Source organism: Triticum urartu, chromosome 2A, assembly GCF_056163025.1.
Source record: "Triticum urartu cultivar PI428250 chromosome 2A, HENAU_Tu73, whole genome shotgun sequence".
Taxonomy (NCBI): Eukaryota; Viridiplantae; Streptophyta; class Magnoliopsida; order Poales; family Poaceae; genus Triticum; species Triticum urartu.
In genome coordinates this window covers 52,849,713-52,867,888 of record NC_141874.1, presented here as the reverse complement: position 1 = coordinate 52,867,888, position 18,176 = coordinate 52,849,713, and the positions used below count along the sequence as shown (strand labels likewise).

The 18,176-nt window shown below is 48.1% G+C and overlaps 2 protein-coding genes across 2 annotated transcripts; both read left to right on the top strand.

Moving 5' to 3' along the window:
* Positions 1-4,607: 4,607 nt before the first annotated feature.
* Positions 4,608-10,663, top strand: LOC125530368 (uncharacterized). Its single transcript, XM_048694773.2, has 3 exons — positions 4,608-4,791; positions 5,260-5,297; positions 9,917-10,663. The coding sequence occupies exon 3, from the start codon at positions 9,944-9,946 to the stop codon at positions 10,373-10,375; it is 432 nt and encodes a 143-aa protein (XP_048550730.1). The 5' UTR covers positions 4,608-4,791; positions 5,260-5,297; positions 9,917-9,943; the 3' UTR covers positions 10,376-10,663.
* A 146-nt stretch (positions 10,664-10,809) lies between these two features.
* LOC147983641 (phospholipid-transporting ATPase 2-like) lies at positions 10,810-12,444 on the top strand. Its single transcript, XM_087543048.1, has 3 exons — positions 10,810-11,203; positions 11,440-11,490; positions 12,014-12,444. The coding sequence occupies exons 1-3, from the start codon at positions 11,111-11,113 to the stop codon at positions 12,152-12,154; spliced, it is 285 nt and encodes a 94-aa protein (XP_087399174.1). The 5' UTR covers positions 10,810-11,110; the 3' UTR covers positions 12,155-12,444.
* Positions 12,445-18,176: the final 5,732 nt, after the last annotated feature.

Below are 18,176 nucleotides of genomic sequence, written 5' to 3'. Positions count from 1 at the left end.
CCTTGGCCGTGTGTCCCGTCGTCTCCACGGTTAGCCCGGGCCTTGATGCTCTTGGCAGCAAACTCTGCATCGGCGCCGAGCCACCTATCCACCAAACTCGCCCATCCGTCATGCCTTCCATAGCACCAACGAGGAACAACCTATGCAAATTTTGGAAGCATGACATGTGAGCACGAAACATAGAGTTGACTGCTTGAAACAATGAAAAGTTAGTAATAGTTACCATCATGAACTGCTCCTTGCTCAAGGTAAGTCGTAGCTTCTGCGCTTGAGTTTTGGTCATCTTTTGGTACAGGTAGATGTGGTAGTACTGCGAGACGGCAACCCAGCGCACCTCGTACTGCAACTGACGAGCTTTCTTCTTCGCAGCCGCAAGCAAGACCACGTCGGCTCTGGCCTTGTGCTCGTCAAGAACTCTATAGAGTTGCTGCAATCATGCATAAACCAGAAGCAAACAAGGCATGAGTTGAGTGATTCAATGATAAACTATGAACGAAACTGAAGACAAGTGATTCAGAAGAGAACTTACCCAAAATTTGGTGATCACGGCCTTAGCGATCGTCCCGTACTCCGCGTTGCTGCAAGCCTCGTAGTGGGCCCAGCTCGTGGCCAAAACAGTGAAGAAAAAGAAAAAAAACTATATGTATGCTTATTAACACATACTATATGCTTATTAACATACTAGATGCTTATTAACACATACTATATGTATGCTTATTAACACAATCTATATGTATGCTTATTACATACTGTATGCTTAATAATAATAATAATAATACTATATGGAAAAAAAGAAAAAAACTATGCCGACGGCAAAGCCGTCGGCATAGCTGCGGCAAGGGCAGATGGACAGCGCCGCGGATCGATGACGTGTCGGATATGCCGACGGCTACCGTCGGCATAGGTCCTGGTCGGTGCGCTTTGTATGGGTGACGTGTCACCCGTATCTATGCCGACGGCCGCCCGTCACGGCCGTCGGCATAGATTTGACGTCGTTAGCCGGCCGTGATGCCCGTTGTCGGCGGGCCCGCATCTATGCCGACGGCCTATGTATGTCGACGGCAGCTGTAGGCGTAGTCTTGGATAAGCCGACGGCTGTTGTGTGCCGACGGCTGCTGTCGGGGTAGACGTGGATAGCCCGACGGCCGTTGTATGCCGACGGCCAGGAGCTAGCTGTCGGCATAGCTCGGACTAGGCCGACGGTAGCCGTCGGCATATATTTGGCTGTCGGCTTAGAGCCCTGTTCCGGTAGTGAATCCTATGCCCCTAAATCTCCAGGACAAGTTGTCAAAATCATGAACTCATGTGCTAATAAGGGAAGCCCAGTTTTATTTTTGAACAAACTGGAAAGGAGACGTGCTATCAATAATAGCTATCACCACAAGCTATATTCCATTTAGGATAACTTACATGGCATTTTTAGTGTAACTATTTTACGAGCTTACAAATAAAATCACCAAAAAATATAAGGCAACAAAAATGTAAATAGCACATATATACATTGTTTGTGTTTGGAAGGATATCAATTCACAAATAAAAATATTTTTTTCGCGAATACGCAAAGCTTGCGTATCATTGCATTGATTGAAGGAGTAGAATGAGTACAAAGAGGGGTACAACTCATGACACGAACGCACGCAGGCGTGAACATGGTGTCCCGAGCAGACAGACAAGGGGTGCTCGGCCCGAATAGAGAATACATCACAGCTAAACCTACCAAGCCCGAACCGAGATCGGCAATGCCAAACTAGCAAGACTTCCAACATAAGCCAGAACACGGGGACACCGCGAGCGAGCAAGATAGCGCCTTCAAGAAGGAATTCGTCGTCGAGACGTCGTCGCTATCCGGTCCGGAGGAACCAGACCTAGGGTTTCCCCTGAGCTCGAAGAGGGCCGCAGCTGAGAGCCTTGACAGCGCCTCCAAGGAAGAAACGACATCCGCAGACGTCGTCGCTGCCAGCACCGGCAAGCCGAGCAAGGATTTCTCCCAAGCCTCAAGCTGAGCAATCCCATAGCCGCCGAATCTGGAGTCGAATGAGGAAGTCGACGCTGGTCGAAGCCACCATGTCGGAAGGGGATTGAAGGCACCTGCCCTTGGAGGATGGCACTGTCTCCGAACACACGAGCGCTGGATCTAGCAAAAGGCAAGGCTTTGAGGCATACAGGTAGGACAGGCGGCAAAGCAAACCACAAGCGGGTGGGCCGACGACGATTAGCAACGCCGGCAAACAGGGACTGGAGGGACGCAGATCCATGTTGCCGAGGCCATAGCCGTCGGGACGTCGGTGAGCCAAGCGAGCCGGAAGGGACGCAGCTGCTGGTCCGCCAAGGCCAGAGCTGCCCGGCATAGGACGCCGTCAACCATGGACGCCGGAGAGACGCGGATCCAAGGTCACCGGGGCCGGAGCAACGCCAACAAGTACCCGCCTTGAGGAGCCCCGAGGCTGCCACTAGCACTGTAGCCTCGTCGCCGCTGCGCGTGAGCCGTCACTGTGGCTCGGTGGGGAGGATGGGCCGCCGGGGACGAGGGGGGCCGCCTGCGCAGGAAAGAAGGCCGGGAACCCCCGCAACCGGCCGCAGGTCGCACCCAACCCGTGGCCGAGCAGCAGCAGAGCTGGGCCAAGCCGAGGGTAGGGGAGACCGCAGGGGAGGGCGCCATGGCCATGGCAGGCACGCCGCACCGGACGCCGCACCGGCAGGGACACATGGCAGCTGGGAGATGGGCGCCCGCGACGCGCGCAAGGACGTGGGGAGCTCGAGGACGCGCCGGTGGAGGGGGGATGGGGGTTGGGGAAGCGCGGGAGCGGTGGATCCAGCCCGCCGAAGACATCCCAGGGCGCGCCGTGGCGGCCCTCCGGTGACGACGCGGCAGGAGGGGGGAGCATCCAGGCGGCGGCGGGTGGTGGATCTCGGGGGGGAGGGGGCGCGGGGCTGGGAATGCGCTTGCGGGACGGATCCGCCCCGCCGCCACCATCCCGGGGCGCGGCGCGGCTTCGCCGGCCGGCCCTCCGGCGGCGGCGCAGCGGTGGCTGGCGGGGAGGTGCCTCCCTGGCGGCGGCGGCTGGGGTTTCCCCCGTGTCGCCAGAGGCTGGCGACGCGGGGGCGTACGGGCTTCCGAGCTGTGGAAATTGAGTTTACTTGGAGAAGGAGAAAGCAACAAGGCGAACAAGATCTGTTCTATACAAATAAAAATAGATCTACCATAAAATATATTTTCCGTTGCACCGCCATGTTTTTACATAACAAAATATTCTTACAAATCTGCAATGCGGAACAGAAAGATAAAATTATCAAGTTCAGTACCTTGTTTAGAATAGAAAAACAAATCTGCTTAAATGGGATGGACCTTATGCTGATATATAAAAGTTCAGTACCCTGTTCCTCCTTTCCAAATCTACCAGACTGCTTAATTTACAAACAAAGAAACTTGTGCTGCTTGCCATAATTTGTTTACATGTAACATCAACAGTATATACATGTAGTTACCTCCAAAATTGACCATATGAGCTTTCAAATGAAATAACAAAAATGAAAAAGGAACAAAATTATCCATATGAGCTTTCAAATGAAAGCTTTCATGAACTTCCACGGTATATACATGTAGTTGCCTCTAGAATTCTACATCACTGAATTCAGAGGTTGCTAGTTGATGCCGCTGCACTGGGTAGCTGCTCCCTCAGGCGTGCACATAGCCGTCAGCTCGAACGTTAGCTGCTCGGGCGCTCCCCGGGACGCACGCAGCCGGCGGCTCCCTAAATGTCAAAAATTGAATGTTCATGAATTTTCATGTTTTTAAAAAGATGCTCCAAATTTTGAAATTTTGTTCACAATTTCAAAAAATGTCAAAAATTGAATGTTCATAAATTCCAAAATTTGTTCAAATTTTACAAAACATTATGTGCAATTTAAAAAATTGTTCAATTTTTCAAAAGATTTTATTTTTAATCCTTGAACATTTTTTGAATTTGCGAATATTTTTATTTTCAAATCCGTCAACAATTTTTGGGATGATGAAGGTTTTCGAATTTGCAAACTTTTTAAATTCTCGAATGTTTTTTCAATTCGTGAACATTTTTTCAAATCCGTATACAATTTTTGAATTCGTGAATATGTTTTAAAATCCATGAAAAAATCGAATGCGTTTTTTTGCAATTTACAATTTTTTTAATTCATGAATTTTTTCAATCCACAAACATTATTGGAATTCACGGAATTTTTTTTAATTAGACATAGATAAAAAAACGACCTAGGAAAAACCATGTGTGAAAAAAATAACCACAATGCTGGGCCGGCGCACTAACGGGAGGGGTGCGAGGGAGCTCCTAACCGGCGCTCTCAGCGCCCGTTCCATGTCCTGGCGCCCGAAGGCAATGGAACGGGGCCGGCCCAGCAAAAAAAAATTCAGTGCATAGAGGTTGTTTGCGCGAAAATACACTTAGCCTGCGTTTGGATGTCCGAATTAAGGTGCCTAAATGGATTTGATATTCCCTGAATTACAATTCAGCTGTTTGGTTGGACTGTGAATTGCCGCTCGGAAACAAAACCAAATTCAGCGTCGTATTCAGTCCCACCAAAACTTCCCTCCAACGATACGGAGCCTTGGCGCTCCGATTTCCTCCGAATTGCAGCTTTCCCGCAAAACGTACCCCTTCGCTGCCTTATCCCCTCGTCCTCGAGGAAAAAAAGAAAAGAAGGAGACGAGGAGCTCGGCGGCGACCACCACCAGGGAGCTCGGCGGCGACCACAGGGAGCCCGGCGGCGAGTCCCAAGGAGCTCGGCAGCCACCCCAAGGTTCGATTTCGGCCCCGCTCCCTGCTCCTCTACCCATCTCCTTCCCCGCTCCCTTCTCCTGTCCCCATCGCCGTCCTCACGCATCTCGGCAGCCACCACGAGGACCTCGCCGGCGAGCACCAGCAGGACCGCGGCGGCGTCGGCGCTGGTTCCCCGGTCCGCTTCTGCCCGTCCCGACCCCCTCACCCTATTCCGTCCCCGGTCTAGGTCGCATCTTGCCGGCGTCCAGCAGACCACGGCGACCACCAGCAGGGCTGCGATGGCAGGGGCGCAGGTCTCCTCTGGCCACGGGCGCTCCGCCTCGGGCCTTCTCCCTGTCCGCTGCGCCCATCCCCTGTACCCATCTCCTTTCCTACACCAGCGGACCAGCCCATGGCGCCCACCTACTGTCTTGTACCTGTAACTTGTTCATGTGAGGATCTTTCTGTTCTCTATTATTAACAAAGTTTTTGTTTATGTATTGTGCAGATTTGTGAATTGTCCGTCGATCTGCAGGCCGAGTGAAGGTATATGGCTGAAATCCCCTATTTTTGCTATGCATTTGTGCATGTGATGTCTTGCTGCGATGTTTTACATCTAGATAATAAAACTGAATTGTACAGCCCAAAGTCAGATCAATTGGAGTTGGTTGAGAGGATAAATGAAGAAAATAAAAGACGGAAGAGGAAAAGAATTGTTCTGACTAAATTGTTTGTTGAAACATGTGCTCTTGCATTAGCATTTGTTACTACACAAAGGAATAGGGGACCAAGGGACCTAGGAACTTTTAATGATGATGAGGACAAGATTAGGAATAGGAAATATTTGCTTAAATGCATGTATGATGGATCTGCAGTGGCATGCTATGATCAATTGCGTTTAACTAAACGAAACTTTCATGACCTTTGCACCATGTTAAGGGAGAGATGTGGCCTTTGTGATAGTGTATATGTGACAGTGGATGAGAAAGTTGCAATGTTCTTCCTTGTAGTTGGTCATAGTATTAAGATGAGGATGTTGCGTGGCACCTACAAGCGTTCTTTATGGACCATTAGCACACACTTCTCTACTGTCCTAAACGCCCTACTATCTCTACATGGGGAGTTCATTATGTTACCTTCCTCTACCGCTCAAGCTCCTGATGATTACAAATGTGTTGTAAATTTCTCCTCGAGTTTGAACAGATGAATCAATGTCATTGAAAGGAGTAGGACATGTCTGTAAGACTGTAACTTTATAAAAAAGATAACATGATGCACTGCCTAATAAATGCACCTCAAAGATTGCTAGAAACCCTGTTTGAAAATTACAGAGCAGATGAATACAATGAGTGAGAGGATAGGTATCACTATTAGCAGAACATGCTTAATTAATTATCAGAAGATAATATTCCTTAGGCATTGCAGAACAGTTTAGCAATAATAAGAATGGTGCAGCCGACATTCTGTTCTCAGCTACTCCCTCCGTTCGGAAATACTTGTCCTAGAAATGGTTGTATGTAGACTTATTTTAGTTCTAGATACAACCATTTCTAAGACAAATATTTCCGAACGGAGAGAGTAGATGCCAAATTCAGACAGCCTAATACAAAGGTGGAAGCTCCTTCTAGTTCCTCTAGTATACAACAGAAGGAAACATTGCATTCTTGGTGGGTGCTAGTGTGTAATATCGGTACTAAGGTTCTCGTGGGAATATAGACTTGAATATTTATTTAAACCAAGCATCAAAACTTAAAAGTAAAAACGTATTCTCCAGTGAGACATGTGAAATGAAGCAGCATCTGCGAGTGCAACTCTAGCCTACAAACACTATAACAGTAACACATAATCTGAAATTCTCTCTGAAAGAACTACATATAATCTGAAGAATCATACAGCGGCAAATAATGACAGGCTGCAACCACTTATTATATCTGTATGTATGTACCACTACGCTCCAGAATAAGGCTGGCCAAATATGTTCAATATGCGATACCAAATCAAGTGCTATCCAGGATTTAGTTGCAAGCAGCTTCGACCCTGCACCTTCTATGCAAATGCAATGCATGCCTCGGTTTCTAATCAAAAGCTAATGAAGAACTGTCAGCGGCGGACCTGTAGGATACCCTATCCCACATTTGTTTCCTACTTATCATCTATGTGATGTTCTTCAGAAACAGATACTAACTGCAAGTCTGCAACGACATTAAATCCAGTGAGGAGATGGTGGTCACCCCACCCCAGTGGCACGAGCAGCATCTCTCTGGCCAAAGACTGCAAGGAAGGCTCCGGACAACGGGGGCCGGGGCGGAGGAGGGGAGAGGCGGAGGGAGGTGCCCGTGTCGGGGCGGAGGAAGGCGACGGACAGGCTGAGGGCTCCGTCACCAGAGAAAAAGGTAGAGGGGGCGCAGATCTTACCGGAGAGAAGGCGGCAGTCGTCGCCCGCGCCGCCGCCTTCGCCTCGTTGTGCGGTAGGGATTTCTTGCGCCTGGCCTGGATTTTTTTTAGGCAAATGGATTTTGGTTTTTGTCCTCGCTCTGGAGCTTGCCAGGCAGAGAGGCGCTGCTATGTATCGCGCACACGATCGCTACGCTCGCGGGCAAATCCTAAACGGCGCCCGTTTCTTCGCTGCGCGCAAACGAGCGCATACCCCCGCGATGCGCTGGGCCGGCCCATTTAATCCTTTTTCTGTTAAAACTGCATCGATCAAAAAAGGGTGTTACCACCAGACAATGATCCACTTGGTGTCTGTCAGCCTCTTTTCCTTCTTTTCTTGTTTCTCCAGGTTGCGAGATTTTCTTCTTCTTCTTTTTCCTGTTCATTTTTCATTTTTCTTTTCTTCGTAGATGTGCATTTTTTCCCCCAAATTCAATGAACCTTTTCAAATTTAATGAACTTTTTTATCACAATCGATGAACTATTTTTTAAATTTGATGCTTTTTTTTCAAAATCAACGAACTCTTTTTCAAAATCGACAAACTTATTTCCAAATCGCTGAACTTTTTTCAAAATCAATGAACTCTTTTCAAAACCGATGAACACTTTTTCAAAACCGATGAACTTTTTTTCCGAATCGATAAACTCTTTTTCAAAATCGATGAACTCTTTTCAAAATTGACGAACTCTTTTGCAAAATTGAAGAACTCTTTTCAAAATTGACGAACTCTTTTCAAAGTTGATGAGCTCTTTCTCAATACCGATGAACTTTTTTTCCAAAATTGATGAACTCTTTTTCAAAATTGATGAACTCTTTTTCAAAATTGGTGAACTCTTTTCAAAACCGATTTTTCAAAATTGATGAACTCTTTTTCAAAATTGATGACCACCATCTCCTCACTGGATTTAATGCCGTTGCAGACTTGCAGTTAGTATCTGTTTCTGAAGAACATCACATAGATGATAAGTAGGAAACAAATGTGGGATAGGGTATCCTACAGGTCCGCCGCTGACAGTTCTTCATTAGCTTTTGATTAGAAACCGAGGCATGCATTGCATTTGCATAGAAGGTGCAGGGTCGAAGCTGCTTGCAACTAAATCCTGGATAGCACTTGATTTGGTATCGCATATTGAACATATTTGGCCAGCCTTATTCTGGAGCGTAGTGGTACATACATACAGATATAATAAGTGGTTGCAGCCTGTCATTATTTGCCGCTGTATGATTCTTCAGATTATATGTAGTTCTTTCAGAGAGAATTTCAGATTATGTGTTACTGTTATAGTGTTTGTAGGCTAGAGTTGCACTCGGAGATGCTGCTTCATTTCACATGTCTCACTGGAGAATACGTTTTTACTTTTAAGTTTTGATGCTTAGTTTAAATAAATATTCAAGTCTATATTCCCACGAGAACCTTAGTACCGATATTACACACTAGCACCCACCAAGAATGCAATGTTTCCTTCTGTTGTATACTAGAGGAACTAGAAGGAGCTTCCACCTTTGTATTAGGCTGTCTGAATTTGGCATCTACTCCCTCCGTTCGGAAATACTTGTCTTAGAAATGGTTGTATCTAGAACTAAAATAAGTCTACATACAACCATTTCTAGGACAAGTATTTCCGAACGGAGGGAGTAGCTGAGAACAGAATGTCGGCTGCACCATTCTTATTATTGCTAAACTGTTCTGCGATGCCTAAGGAATATTATCTTCTGATAATTAATTAAGCATGTTCTGCTAATAGTGATACCTATCCTCTCACTCATTGTATTCATCTGCTCTGTAATTTTCAAACAGGGTTTCTAGCAATCTTTGAGGTGCATTTATTAGGCAGTGCATCATGTTATCTTTTTTATAGAGTTACAGTCTTACAGACATGTCCTACTCCTTTCAATGACATTGATTCATCTGTTCAAACTCGAGGAGAAATTTACAACACATTTGTACTTTTATTGTTAACACAAAAATTACCCTGGTTAGAATTGTTCTACCAGGAAAAGAAAAAAAATAGAATTTGATTGTCTGGGTAAGGTGCTTTAATGGCCTGCTGCAAGATAGTTCTATTGGGTATGGTAGATCATTAAAATTGGTTTTACAATTTTGGAAGCATGATTTTCAAGTTCCCGTTTTTTCTTTCCAAGTCCAGCGGCTGTTGTAGAAGTTGACTGAGCTACCTTTAGTTTGTGCACTTGATCTACAAAACTAAGTAGGTGAGTTGGTAGTGGTGGATGAAATTGCGTAGGGATGGAGCAGGGGGAGGAGTCGTGTATCGGGCTAGAGTATGGGGTGGAGGGTGATGTGGTTCGTCTGACGGACCCAACAAGGTCGGACAAAATGAGTATCGGTCCTGCCGCAATCAACATGATTGGATCACACCAACCCAAACATAAGGCAGAGCAGAGGCCCCGGTGGGGAGAAATGGTGAAGAGCGAGGGTTAACTCAGGCGGCGGTATAAAGGCAAGCCCGCGTCATCACGATAACGCAAAAGGGACAAGATCGCCACACTTTTTTTCTTCTCTTTCTCATGCGTTTGGTTCTATTGCCTGGACGCTGGTCTAGAGATTTATCTCGGATGACCACAAGGTGTTCGTTCAATTGCCCGGTACAGGCTGAACGCTGTTTCGTCATGAACACTGAGCATGGACTAGATGCAGTGAGGTCGTACTTTTATGATGCAAATGTAGCTAGTTCATGCGCACTTACTCTGGTTATCAATAAATCTGTTGCAGGCCGAAGAAGCTATAGGTGGCGGGAGGATGGAGGTGAAGCTCAAGGACCTCGTCCCGGCAGCGACTAACACAGTGAACACGACGTTCATCGTGGTCGACAAGGCGCCCCGCCCAGCCCACGCAAACGCGCACGGCAGGGAGGAGACATGCCCGTCACTAGTGGCTGACGAGACGGCGGCGGTGCATTTCCTTCTGTGGGGCACCGAGTGCGATGCCTTCGAGCCTGGGGACATCGTGCGGCTCACGAATGGCATCTTCTCGTACCACAGGGGCAACAACCTGTTCTTGCGCGCCGGCAAGCGAGGACGAGTGGAGAAGGTGGGCGAGTTCACCATGATGTTCGTCGAGACGCCCAACATGAGCGAGGTGAGGTGGGGGCCCGATCCAGGCGACCCAAGGAAGATGGTGCAGGAGGCTGTCGTGTCGCCCTACTCCCAAGTCTTCAAGCCGCTGCACTGATGCCTATCATTTCAGGCTTCCAGCTCATTGTTGCTCCAAGTCTCATTAAATCTTATGCAATACTAACCGTGGTAGTAAATTATGCAATACTAACCACTTGCTGAGTTTTGTATGCTTTCTCCTTAAAATATCACTGGGCCATCCTTCTAATGTCTTGAGATGTTTCTCATGTAAACAGAGCTCATAGAAGATTTAGCAAGCCAAAAGTATATCCCAAGCTGTGTTGATGTGAACAACAGTGTAGCTTTTCCCCTGAAATGTTTAAAATAAAACTGAAGTTGTGGGCAAGAGTTTGATTATATGTTACCTAGATAATTTTTTGTGTTTTATGAAATTGCTCAACTGTTGGTCTCATAATTTGATTACATGATGGTTGAAACACTGAAATGCACTGAAATTCTGATGTTTTTTATTTTCTGCTTTTCCTTCTTGGCAGAGTTCAGAGTTCAGGTCCATGGATGATACTCACACAACCGTACTCCCTTCCTTTCGCAGTATTCGTTCTACAAGTCATTGTTAATTTGCTTTATTCAGATACTCTTAAGTAACAAACAAAGTCACGAGTCCTTATTGCACCTTCAGATCGTATATGTAATATCTTTCTCATATTTCATTTAAGCATACTGGATACTAGTTGCTCTTGTCAGCATTCCCATATTGTATGCATGCAGTTTTTCTTTTGTTTCAGCTATTACCGAACAAGTTTATTCAATTCAGTTAGTTTGATGGCTTATAATGTCAAGCATTCCTGTTCTAACTACTGCCCTGGACAAGGATTTATCTGAAAAGACAGTGGCACAGAACCCAGAAATTTTACTTTACTGCCAGGCTGGAAGGTACTTCCTCCGTCCCATAATATAAGAGCGTGTTTTACACTAGTGTAATGTCAAGAACGCTCTTACATTATGGGGCGGAGGTAGTAGATTATATCTCCTTTCATTTGTTGTTGACAGCATCCATATGTTCTATATGTTCTTTTAGTAACTCGGTATATGCAATAAATTATCTGTAATTTTTTGGAATCAAATTTGTGTTGCCTTCACTAATATATGCATATTTTGCAGGCTTTTAATCCAAGTACTTTTGCTGGTTGGTTTGGTCGATCATTATATCATGTGAGTACATTTTTGGTGCACCATGCGATGCTTCTAGTCTGGAAATGACAGTTGCAAAAAATATGAAATAATTTTCATGCATTTCACTAGAATTATGAGTTCTTAAACTCAGTAAGTGATTACTGTCAACTTGTTTTGAAAAAAGAAATTATATGAACTACATTATTTACTTGTTATTTACTCGCGTTCCTTCACTCGTACAAAATGTGCGTACATTGTATTTTCAGTGAATGGTCCTCTGTTATCTACGCATTATTAGCGACTAATGGATGGTGCTCCGAAAGCTAGTAATAGCGGGCATACTTGCGGTGGATTGAAGTTAATTCACGAACTACAATTTTTCATAATTCTTTGGTTCTTGCTGCTGTTACGCGGATGGGTTGGTGCGGGTTGTGGTGAGGGGGCAAGGGATGTCTTCTTAAAATAGAAAGTCATGGAGAGGAGACTGAACCCACCAATTTGTAATGCCAATGCACCGATTTTGACGTGGCTGATGAGAGGTTCTTTTTTTGCTTGGTTTCAGGCAGTTGTTATTTTCTTAATCACCACTCATGCTTATGCCGATGAAAAAAGTGAGACGGAGGACACTAGCTGGTCAAGAATAAGAGCTCAGTTTATGAGCCCCTGCTGTCTGATTCTCCCATGGCATCCAGGAGATCACTAGCACCGTCATCATTTGACACCTTTCAGCCAGCTCAGTCAAGGGTTCCTGCTGCTTATCCCAGAAATATTAAAACCAGTTAACCTTTGGGTGTCATTGTAGCAGGTTATACCCTCAACAAAGAAAAAATAAATGAAATGACAAATAATAGAGGTCAGCTAAAATTTTCTGTAAGTTGAATTCCGCGTTAGTCATTACTAATCTGAAAAAGAAAAGTTGTATGGAGTGGGTGCAAACAAATATAAAAGTCACGCTTGCGCACGTGAAGTGAAGTCTGAAGATAAGGATTATGAGATGTGCGCCTGCAAAAACTTATATTTGCATCGCTCAAATAATAAAACGACGATGAAAACCGTATGTTTTGCACCTCTTGTGTTTGTGGCAGCTTAGACGGAAGCTGAAATACAATCTTGGCCGCTAAGCTATCTCGAACCAATATGGAACAATCATGCGATCTTGAGTCCTGAAATATTAAAATAAAATAACGTGTGAGCACACTGAACACGTAAACGCGGCAGCTGATTCCGCAGACCACGTTTAGGCCATCTTCACCTCGCTACCCTAAACGAACGTCCGTTTTATCCGGATTCTATCCGTTTGAATAGCGATTTGAGATCGTGTCCTGAATATGGTGGCCGTGCACCCAGCGCGCGGCCGCATCCATTTGCCTCATCATGTCCACGTCTATTTAAAAAACCAGAAGCAACCTTTCAAATGCCAAGCCCTAGTTCAGGCCAGCGGCCCCGGTTCATCACGCCGGCAACAGAGCCAGCAACCTACACGTCCATCGCCGGCTGCCGGCCATCAAAATGAATGTTTTCTCGCCGGCACACAACCAGCGGCCCAGCGGGCGGGCGGCACCCATGCCAGCCTAAAAAAACGGCCACGGCCGATCGGATGACCTAGTTCAGGCCTTCGGCGTCGAGCATCTCCTTCTGCTTGGCCTCGAACCAGGCCCTCATCTTGTCGCTCATCTTCGCTAAGTCCACGCTCATGATCGCAAGGGCCACCTCCTTCGCTTTGGTGGCAGCATTGGTGGCCTCGATTGTCGAACTGCCTCTGCCTGGCCTTGACGTTGTCGGCCTCGATGTCGAGCTGCCTTTGCCGGGCGGCCTCTTCCATGTCGAGCTGCCTTTGTCGGGCCGCCTCCTCCATGTCGATCTTCCTCTTCTTGGCCGCCTCCTCCATCTCAAGCTTCTTTCTTTGAAGGTCTAGGTATTGCTTCATTTGCTCGTCCTTGCTTTGCCAGTTCTTCTCGCCCCTCACATCCTTTTGAGACATCATGCCATGCAAAGTGTCATGTAATGCCATGGATGAGGCATCACGTATGTCATCAACCTTGGAGTTGGTCTTGCCCCTCGGTCTCTTCAACGCCTCACCATCTCCACCTCCGGCGAACTTGGTCGTCTTCAGTCCTCTCTTCCTTTGTAGTTCACGGTATTGGTCCTTGAACTTAGGTCAATTGTTGATGAGCGTCCAACAATGTGTAAGAGTGAATGGCTTGTTATTGTGCCGGGCCTTGAATGCCTCCAAAGATTGAAATGCCTGCAACACATGATCAACAAGAAGTGAACACGCAAACATATACAAGGCCGAAGTCTCATGGCCGTAGCAAGGAAAGGGCTAGGAAGAAGAGAGCATACCGTGTCCCCAACGCCAAGACCACTCACAGGCCGTACTTGAACGCTCTCAAATGCGGCTTAATACTTGTTGCCGTTCTCTTTTGAATCGAGCCGATGCCACGGTTGCTTGTAATTTGGTAGGGCTCGAACATCTTTCTTTCATTGAATGTTTTGTGGACACTCGTCCAAAAAACAATGCCCTTTTGTTGCGCGCCGGTCCTTGGATCTTGGCTAATCTTCATACAAGATTGGTAAATCAACTTGTCCTCGTCTTGTGTGTATGAACCCGTGCGAATGCTCTTCTTCTTCTTTTGTGCTTCCGCTCTTTGGGTGAGCTCGTCGATGAACAATGGCTCGCCACTAATATCAACGTCATTGCCTTCTTCTTCATCACCATCACCTTCTACATAAATGTCATCGTCTTCATGTCACGAGTCACCATGATCGTAGTCAGCACGGTCGTCGGCCTCTTCATCGGGCACGTACTGGGCACGGCCATCCTGAATTTGGGTCTCCTCGGGGTCGTAGGCATGGCCATGCCCACCCTCGAAGATCACTTCCTCCATGTACTGGTTGTAGAAGGGGTCGTCGACCGTTGGCGTTGGGGTTGACATTCCGTCAAACAAGATGCGGGGGGCCGACATGGTGCCCGTGAATGGTGCCCGTGCCTGCTTTCTTTGCATCTCGACGGACGGCTGGCCGCCGCTGCTGGATCCAGGCGTGATGTTGAGGTCGATGACGGTCGCGGGGTGCGGTGTCGACGGCGCGAACAAGCCCACGTCCGGCGACCCCGAGAAACGGGTCTGGCCGTCGTGCCTTGGCGGAGGAAAGCCGGGCGACATGGCCGTGGTGCGCGAGGTCGGCGACTGGCAGTGCGTAGGCCGGGCGACCGATGAGCCTGTGCTCGCCGGGCCGACGGCCGCTCCAGAGAACCCGGCCGGACGGCCCATGGCAAGCATGAGGATGGTGTGCGCTTTGTTGACGAGGTCCTCCTTCTCGCCGGCCGCGGCCTTGCGTCGCGCGGCCTCCAGCTCATCGCGCTGGGCGGCGATCTTGGCCGCGGCGGCATTGACCTTGACGACCGCTCTCCGTTCCCTCCTCTTCGTCGATTCTGCCTCCAACTTGGCGATCTCTTCCGGCGTGCACTCCGACCGCGGCTTCCTTGGCGCCTTCTTCTTCACCTTTGCGGGCGGGTCGACGGCCAGGCCGCCGGAACTCGGCGGGGCGTCAGCCATGGACGGGGGAGAGAGGGGGCGGCGGGAGGGACGTGAGAGTTTTTGAGGGAAATGACGCCAAATGAGCGTTGGGGAGGGGGGGGTGGTTTCTTCCACCGACAGACGGGCCAGGGGAGGACAAGCGCGCGCGTCCCGTCCGTCCGCGCATTGTCCGTTTCACCCAAAAATCGGCGCAAACTTAGGCCGGGGATGGGTCAAAAGCGGACAAATGTCTGTTTACACCCACGCGCTGGACCGTCTCGTTTGTCCCTTTTACTCAAACAGACGGGTGCAGACAGAATACGGTCGCGCGGTGGAGTTGGCCTTAGGACCGATCAGCTTTCAAAGAAAAAGAAAAGGACCGGGACAACGATCCACCAGCCCTACCGCCCCCCGCACCGCGCGTTCCACGTTCTCATCCACGCGTTCGTCGTGGCTCGCGGTCCCTCGCGGACACGGTCGGTCAGCGATCAATGGCAGCCACACACACGGCATCGCATCACATGGCCCGGCGCGACTCCCGAGCAGCCTAGAAATTTCCCGGGCCCGTCGGTGCGTCCCACGCCCCAGACCCACACAACCCAACCCGAGACAGACGCGCGTGGCGTGGCTTTGCCGACCTACTCCTATCTCTACCTGCCGCCCGCCCACCCACCCGAGCCGAACCGGGTCCGGATCCAGCCCGACCCCACCAGCCCGACCCCACCAGCCCGACTCCCTTTTGATTTCCACTGCCCAGCGCCCACCGGCCCGCCAGCGCGGCGAAGCCGTGTCCGGTAAGGAAAGGAACCGGTTGGCGCCAGGCCGGCCTCCCTCACCGCCTCTGCCCCGGCTACAAAAGGCGCCCCAGGCGCGCCCTCTCCTCCCCGCGCTCCGGTCCCTTCCTCTCTTCCGAACTCTCTCGTTCGCGACGGGCCGCGCCCCCGCTCTCGCCTCCTCGCGATTGCGCGACTGTTTCCTCCTCTCCCCGTTTCTCTCGTCCCTCAATCTCGATTCGCTTCGAATCGCGTCTGATTTGAGTTCGTTGACTCGCCGTCGCCGTTGCCTTGCCGTGTTGGCAGGGTATGCGAGTCCGGCCCGGCCTCCTCCGCCTCCGTGCGAGCTCGGGAAGCGATCGATCGACCGAGGAATTCATCCGTTTGGGACCTCCATCTGGTTTGCGGATCCTCCTCAGAATCTGTTTTGTGTGCTTGCAACTGTGGATCCCGTGTTCCTCGTCGTGTTCGCGTCCCCGCGCGTTGGTTGCATGCAGGATCGTCGAGCCAGGTTTTTGGAATTGGAGCTCTGATATGGAGCCGGAGGCCGAGGCAAGGTCAGTTTCCCGTGCGAGTTCAGATCGCTTCCTCTGCGTTCGTCCGTGATGCCAGATTTCAATCAAATGGATACATGGCCCGTGTGATCCTGTCGTTGCCCGAGCGCTGTGGTTTATTTATTCCCTATCGTCCGTTAGTTCAAGGTGTATCCATTCGAGGCCTTCAATTCGTGGAAGATTCTCTTATATTGTGCCGGCTGATCTCGGTTTTGGTATGTCTTGTGCTCTCACCCTAGATGCAGAGGAAGCCAGAGGGCGCGCTAGTTCTGCGGAGATGGAGGTTTGATTTATTTTCATGGTTATTTTGATTCGTCGGTTAAGGTTCAGCGGTTATTCTGAATTTCTGATAGTTTAAGGTTACGGTTCAGCGGTTATTGTCCTGATATGGCCAGATCTTCTCGTATCATGAAGCCTGTGATCTCTTACCAGCCTGAACCTGCGATCTGCGTTTGGATAATATAAATGGATCCCTCCCAATTTTAGTTTCTTGGTCTGCACAGTAGTCAACGGCATGCAATTCTGATCTGAATTCTTTGCTTGTCCAGAAATTATAAATTGGATTACACGCCATAGCGGGAGCAACATCTGCGTTTGGATGATTAATTACCCCCTCTATTTAATTCCTTCATCTGCACAGTTCAATCTCAGTCGGTTCTGATTTAGGTTTGTTGATGGTTGTCCAGAAATTGGGATTATATGGCTTACCGGGAGCGACTTGTCATTCTTCCTCACCTGTGTTTGGATGATCATTCTCTCTTTGTTTATTTCCTTTTCTTCACAGTTCAATTACTCTCCATACAATTCTGATTTGGATCTGTTGCTCGTACTCCAGAAAATTGGATTATATGGCTTAACGGGTGGTCCTATTTTCCCTCGGCATGTCGGTTCTTTTTCTGTGGCTCAACAATTTTTCTTACTCATCAGTAATATAGTTATTAAAGCACACCAGACAAGTTCTCTATGCCTTAGTTTATCGTTTGTCATTTGTCAGCTATTGCAGACACCGTCTTGGAACGGATATAGTTGGAACCGGTGCTATCTACCTGACCTTCCCAGACGAACTTTCTTATAACTTCTACCTCCTCCTCATTTGAAGCATGCTTTAGCTGAGCCTAGTTTCCCCCTAATTTACAGAAAAGTATCTTGCTCGTTGCAGGTTTGAGGAATGCAAAGTCCAACCTGATGCTGAGTTGAATCTGTTTGCAGTTTTTTTTCTAATTCTGATCTCTAATCAATTCATCATTACTTAGATAACCTTTAAGATCTTCTCACTAGGCAATATTTTAAATTCAGATTTATCTGGGAAGGTGCAAGAATGGAGCTTCAAACTTGGCAAATCCTACAATAAAAAAGAGACTCCTCCATTTTTAACTTCGCCTCTTATTTTTATATCACGTAGCTACTTGTTCATGCCTTTGATTTAGGCTTTTTTGCTTCTCCCCCCCTTGTGATTGCAGATTTATTTTAGCCCAGAGCGTGCTGGTAGCAATTCGAAATCTGTTAAAATCATTTGGTTTGCAATCTATCTCTATATGGGTCGATTTGTTCTCTGTACTCTTATCCTGTAGGAAGTTTGGGCCTATGGGCAAATCTCTGTACAATGAATCAGGTCAGTGTTGTATCAACGGTTTGTTTGGTTTAGTTGTTTGCCTCCCTCCACACATTGGTTGCAGGACTGGATCTGGAATGTGGAGATCCCTGTGGTGTTGTATGTCGAAGGGGATTGAGGCAGGTCAGATTTGAATCGTGCGGTCGTGTGGTTCTCATCATGTGTTCCATCATCATCAGCTAATATGAGGTGGATTTGAGGTCCTGGCGGACTCTTATTGTAGCAACTGATCGTTTGGTGTGTGTTTGTGCTCTTTTGCTTGCAGCAG

Excerpts from the sequence above, each read along its gene's own strand:
- LOC147983641 (XM_087543048.1), top strand. The coding sequence starts at position 11,111 with ATGTCAAGCATTCCTGTTCTAACTACTGCCCTGGACAAGGATTTATCT. Across the intron at positions 11,204-11,439 it reads AAATTTTACTTTACTGCCAG|GCTTTTAATCCAAGTACTTT; the intron begins GCTGGAAGGTAC and ends CATATTTTGCAG. Across the intron at positions 11,491-12,013 it reads TTGGTCGATCATTATATCAT|GCAGTTGTTATTTTCTTAAT; the intron begins GTGAGTACATTT and ends GCTTGGTTTCAG.
- LOC125530368 (XM_048694773.2), top strand. The coding sequence starts at position 9,944 with ATGGAGGTGAAGCTCAAGGACCTCGTCCCGGCAGCGACTAACACAGTG.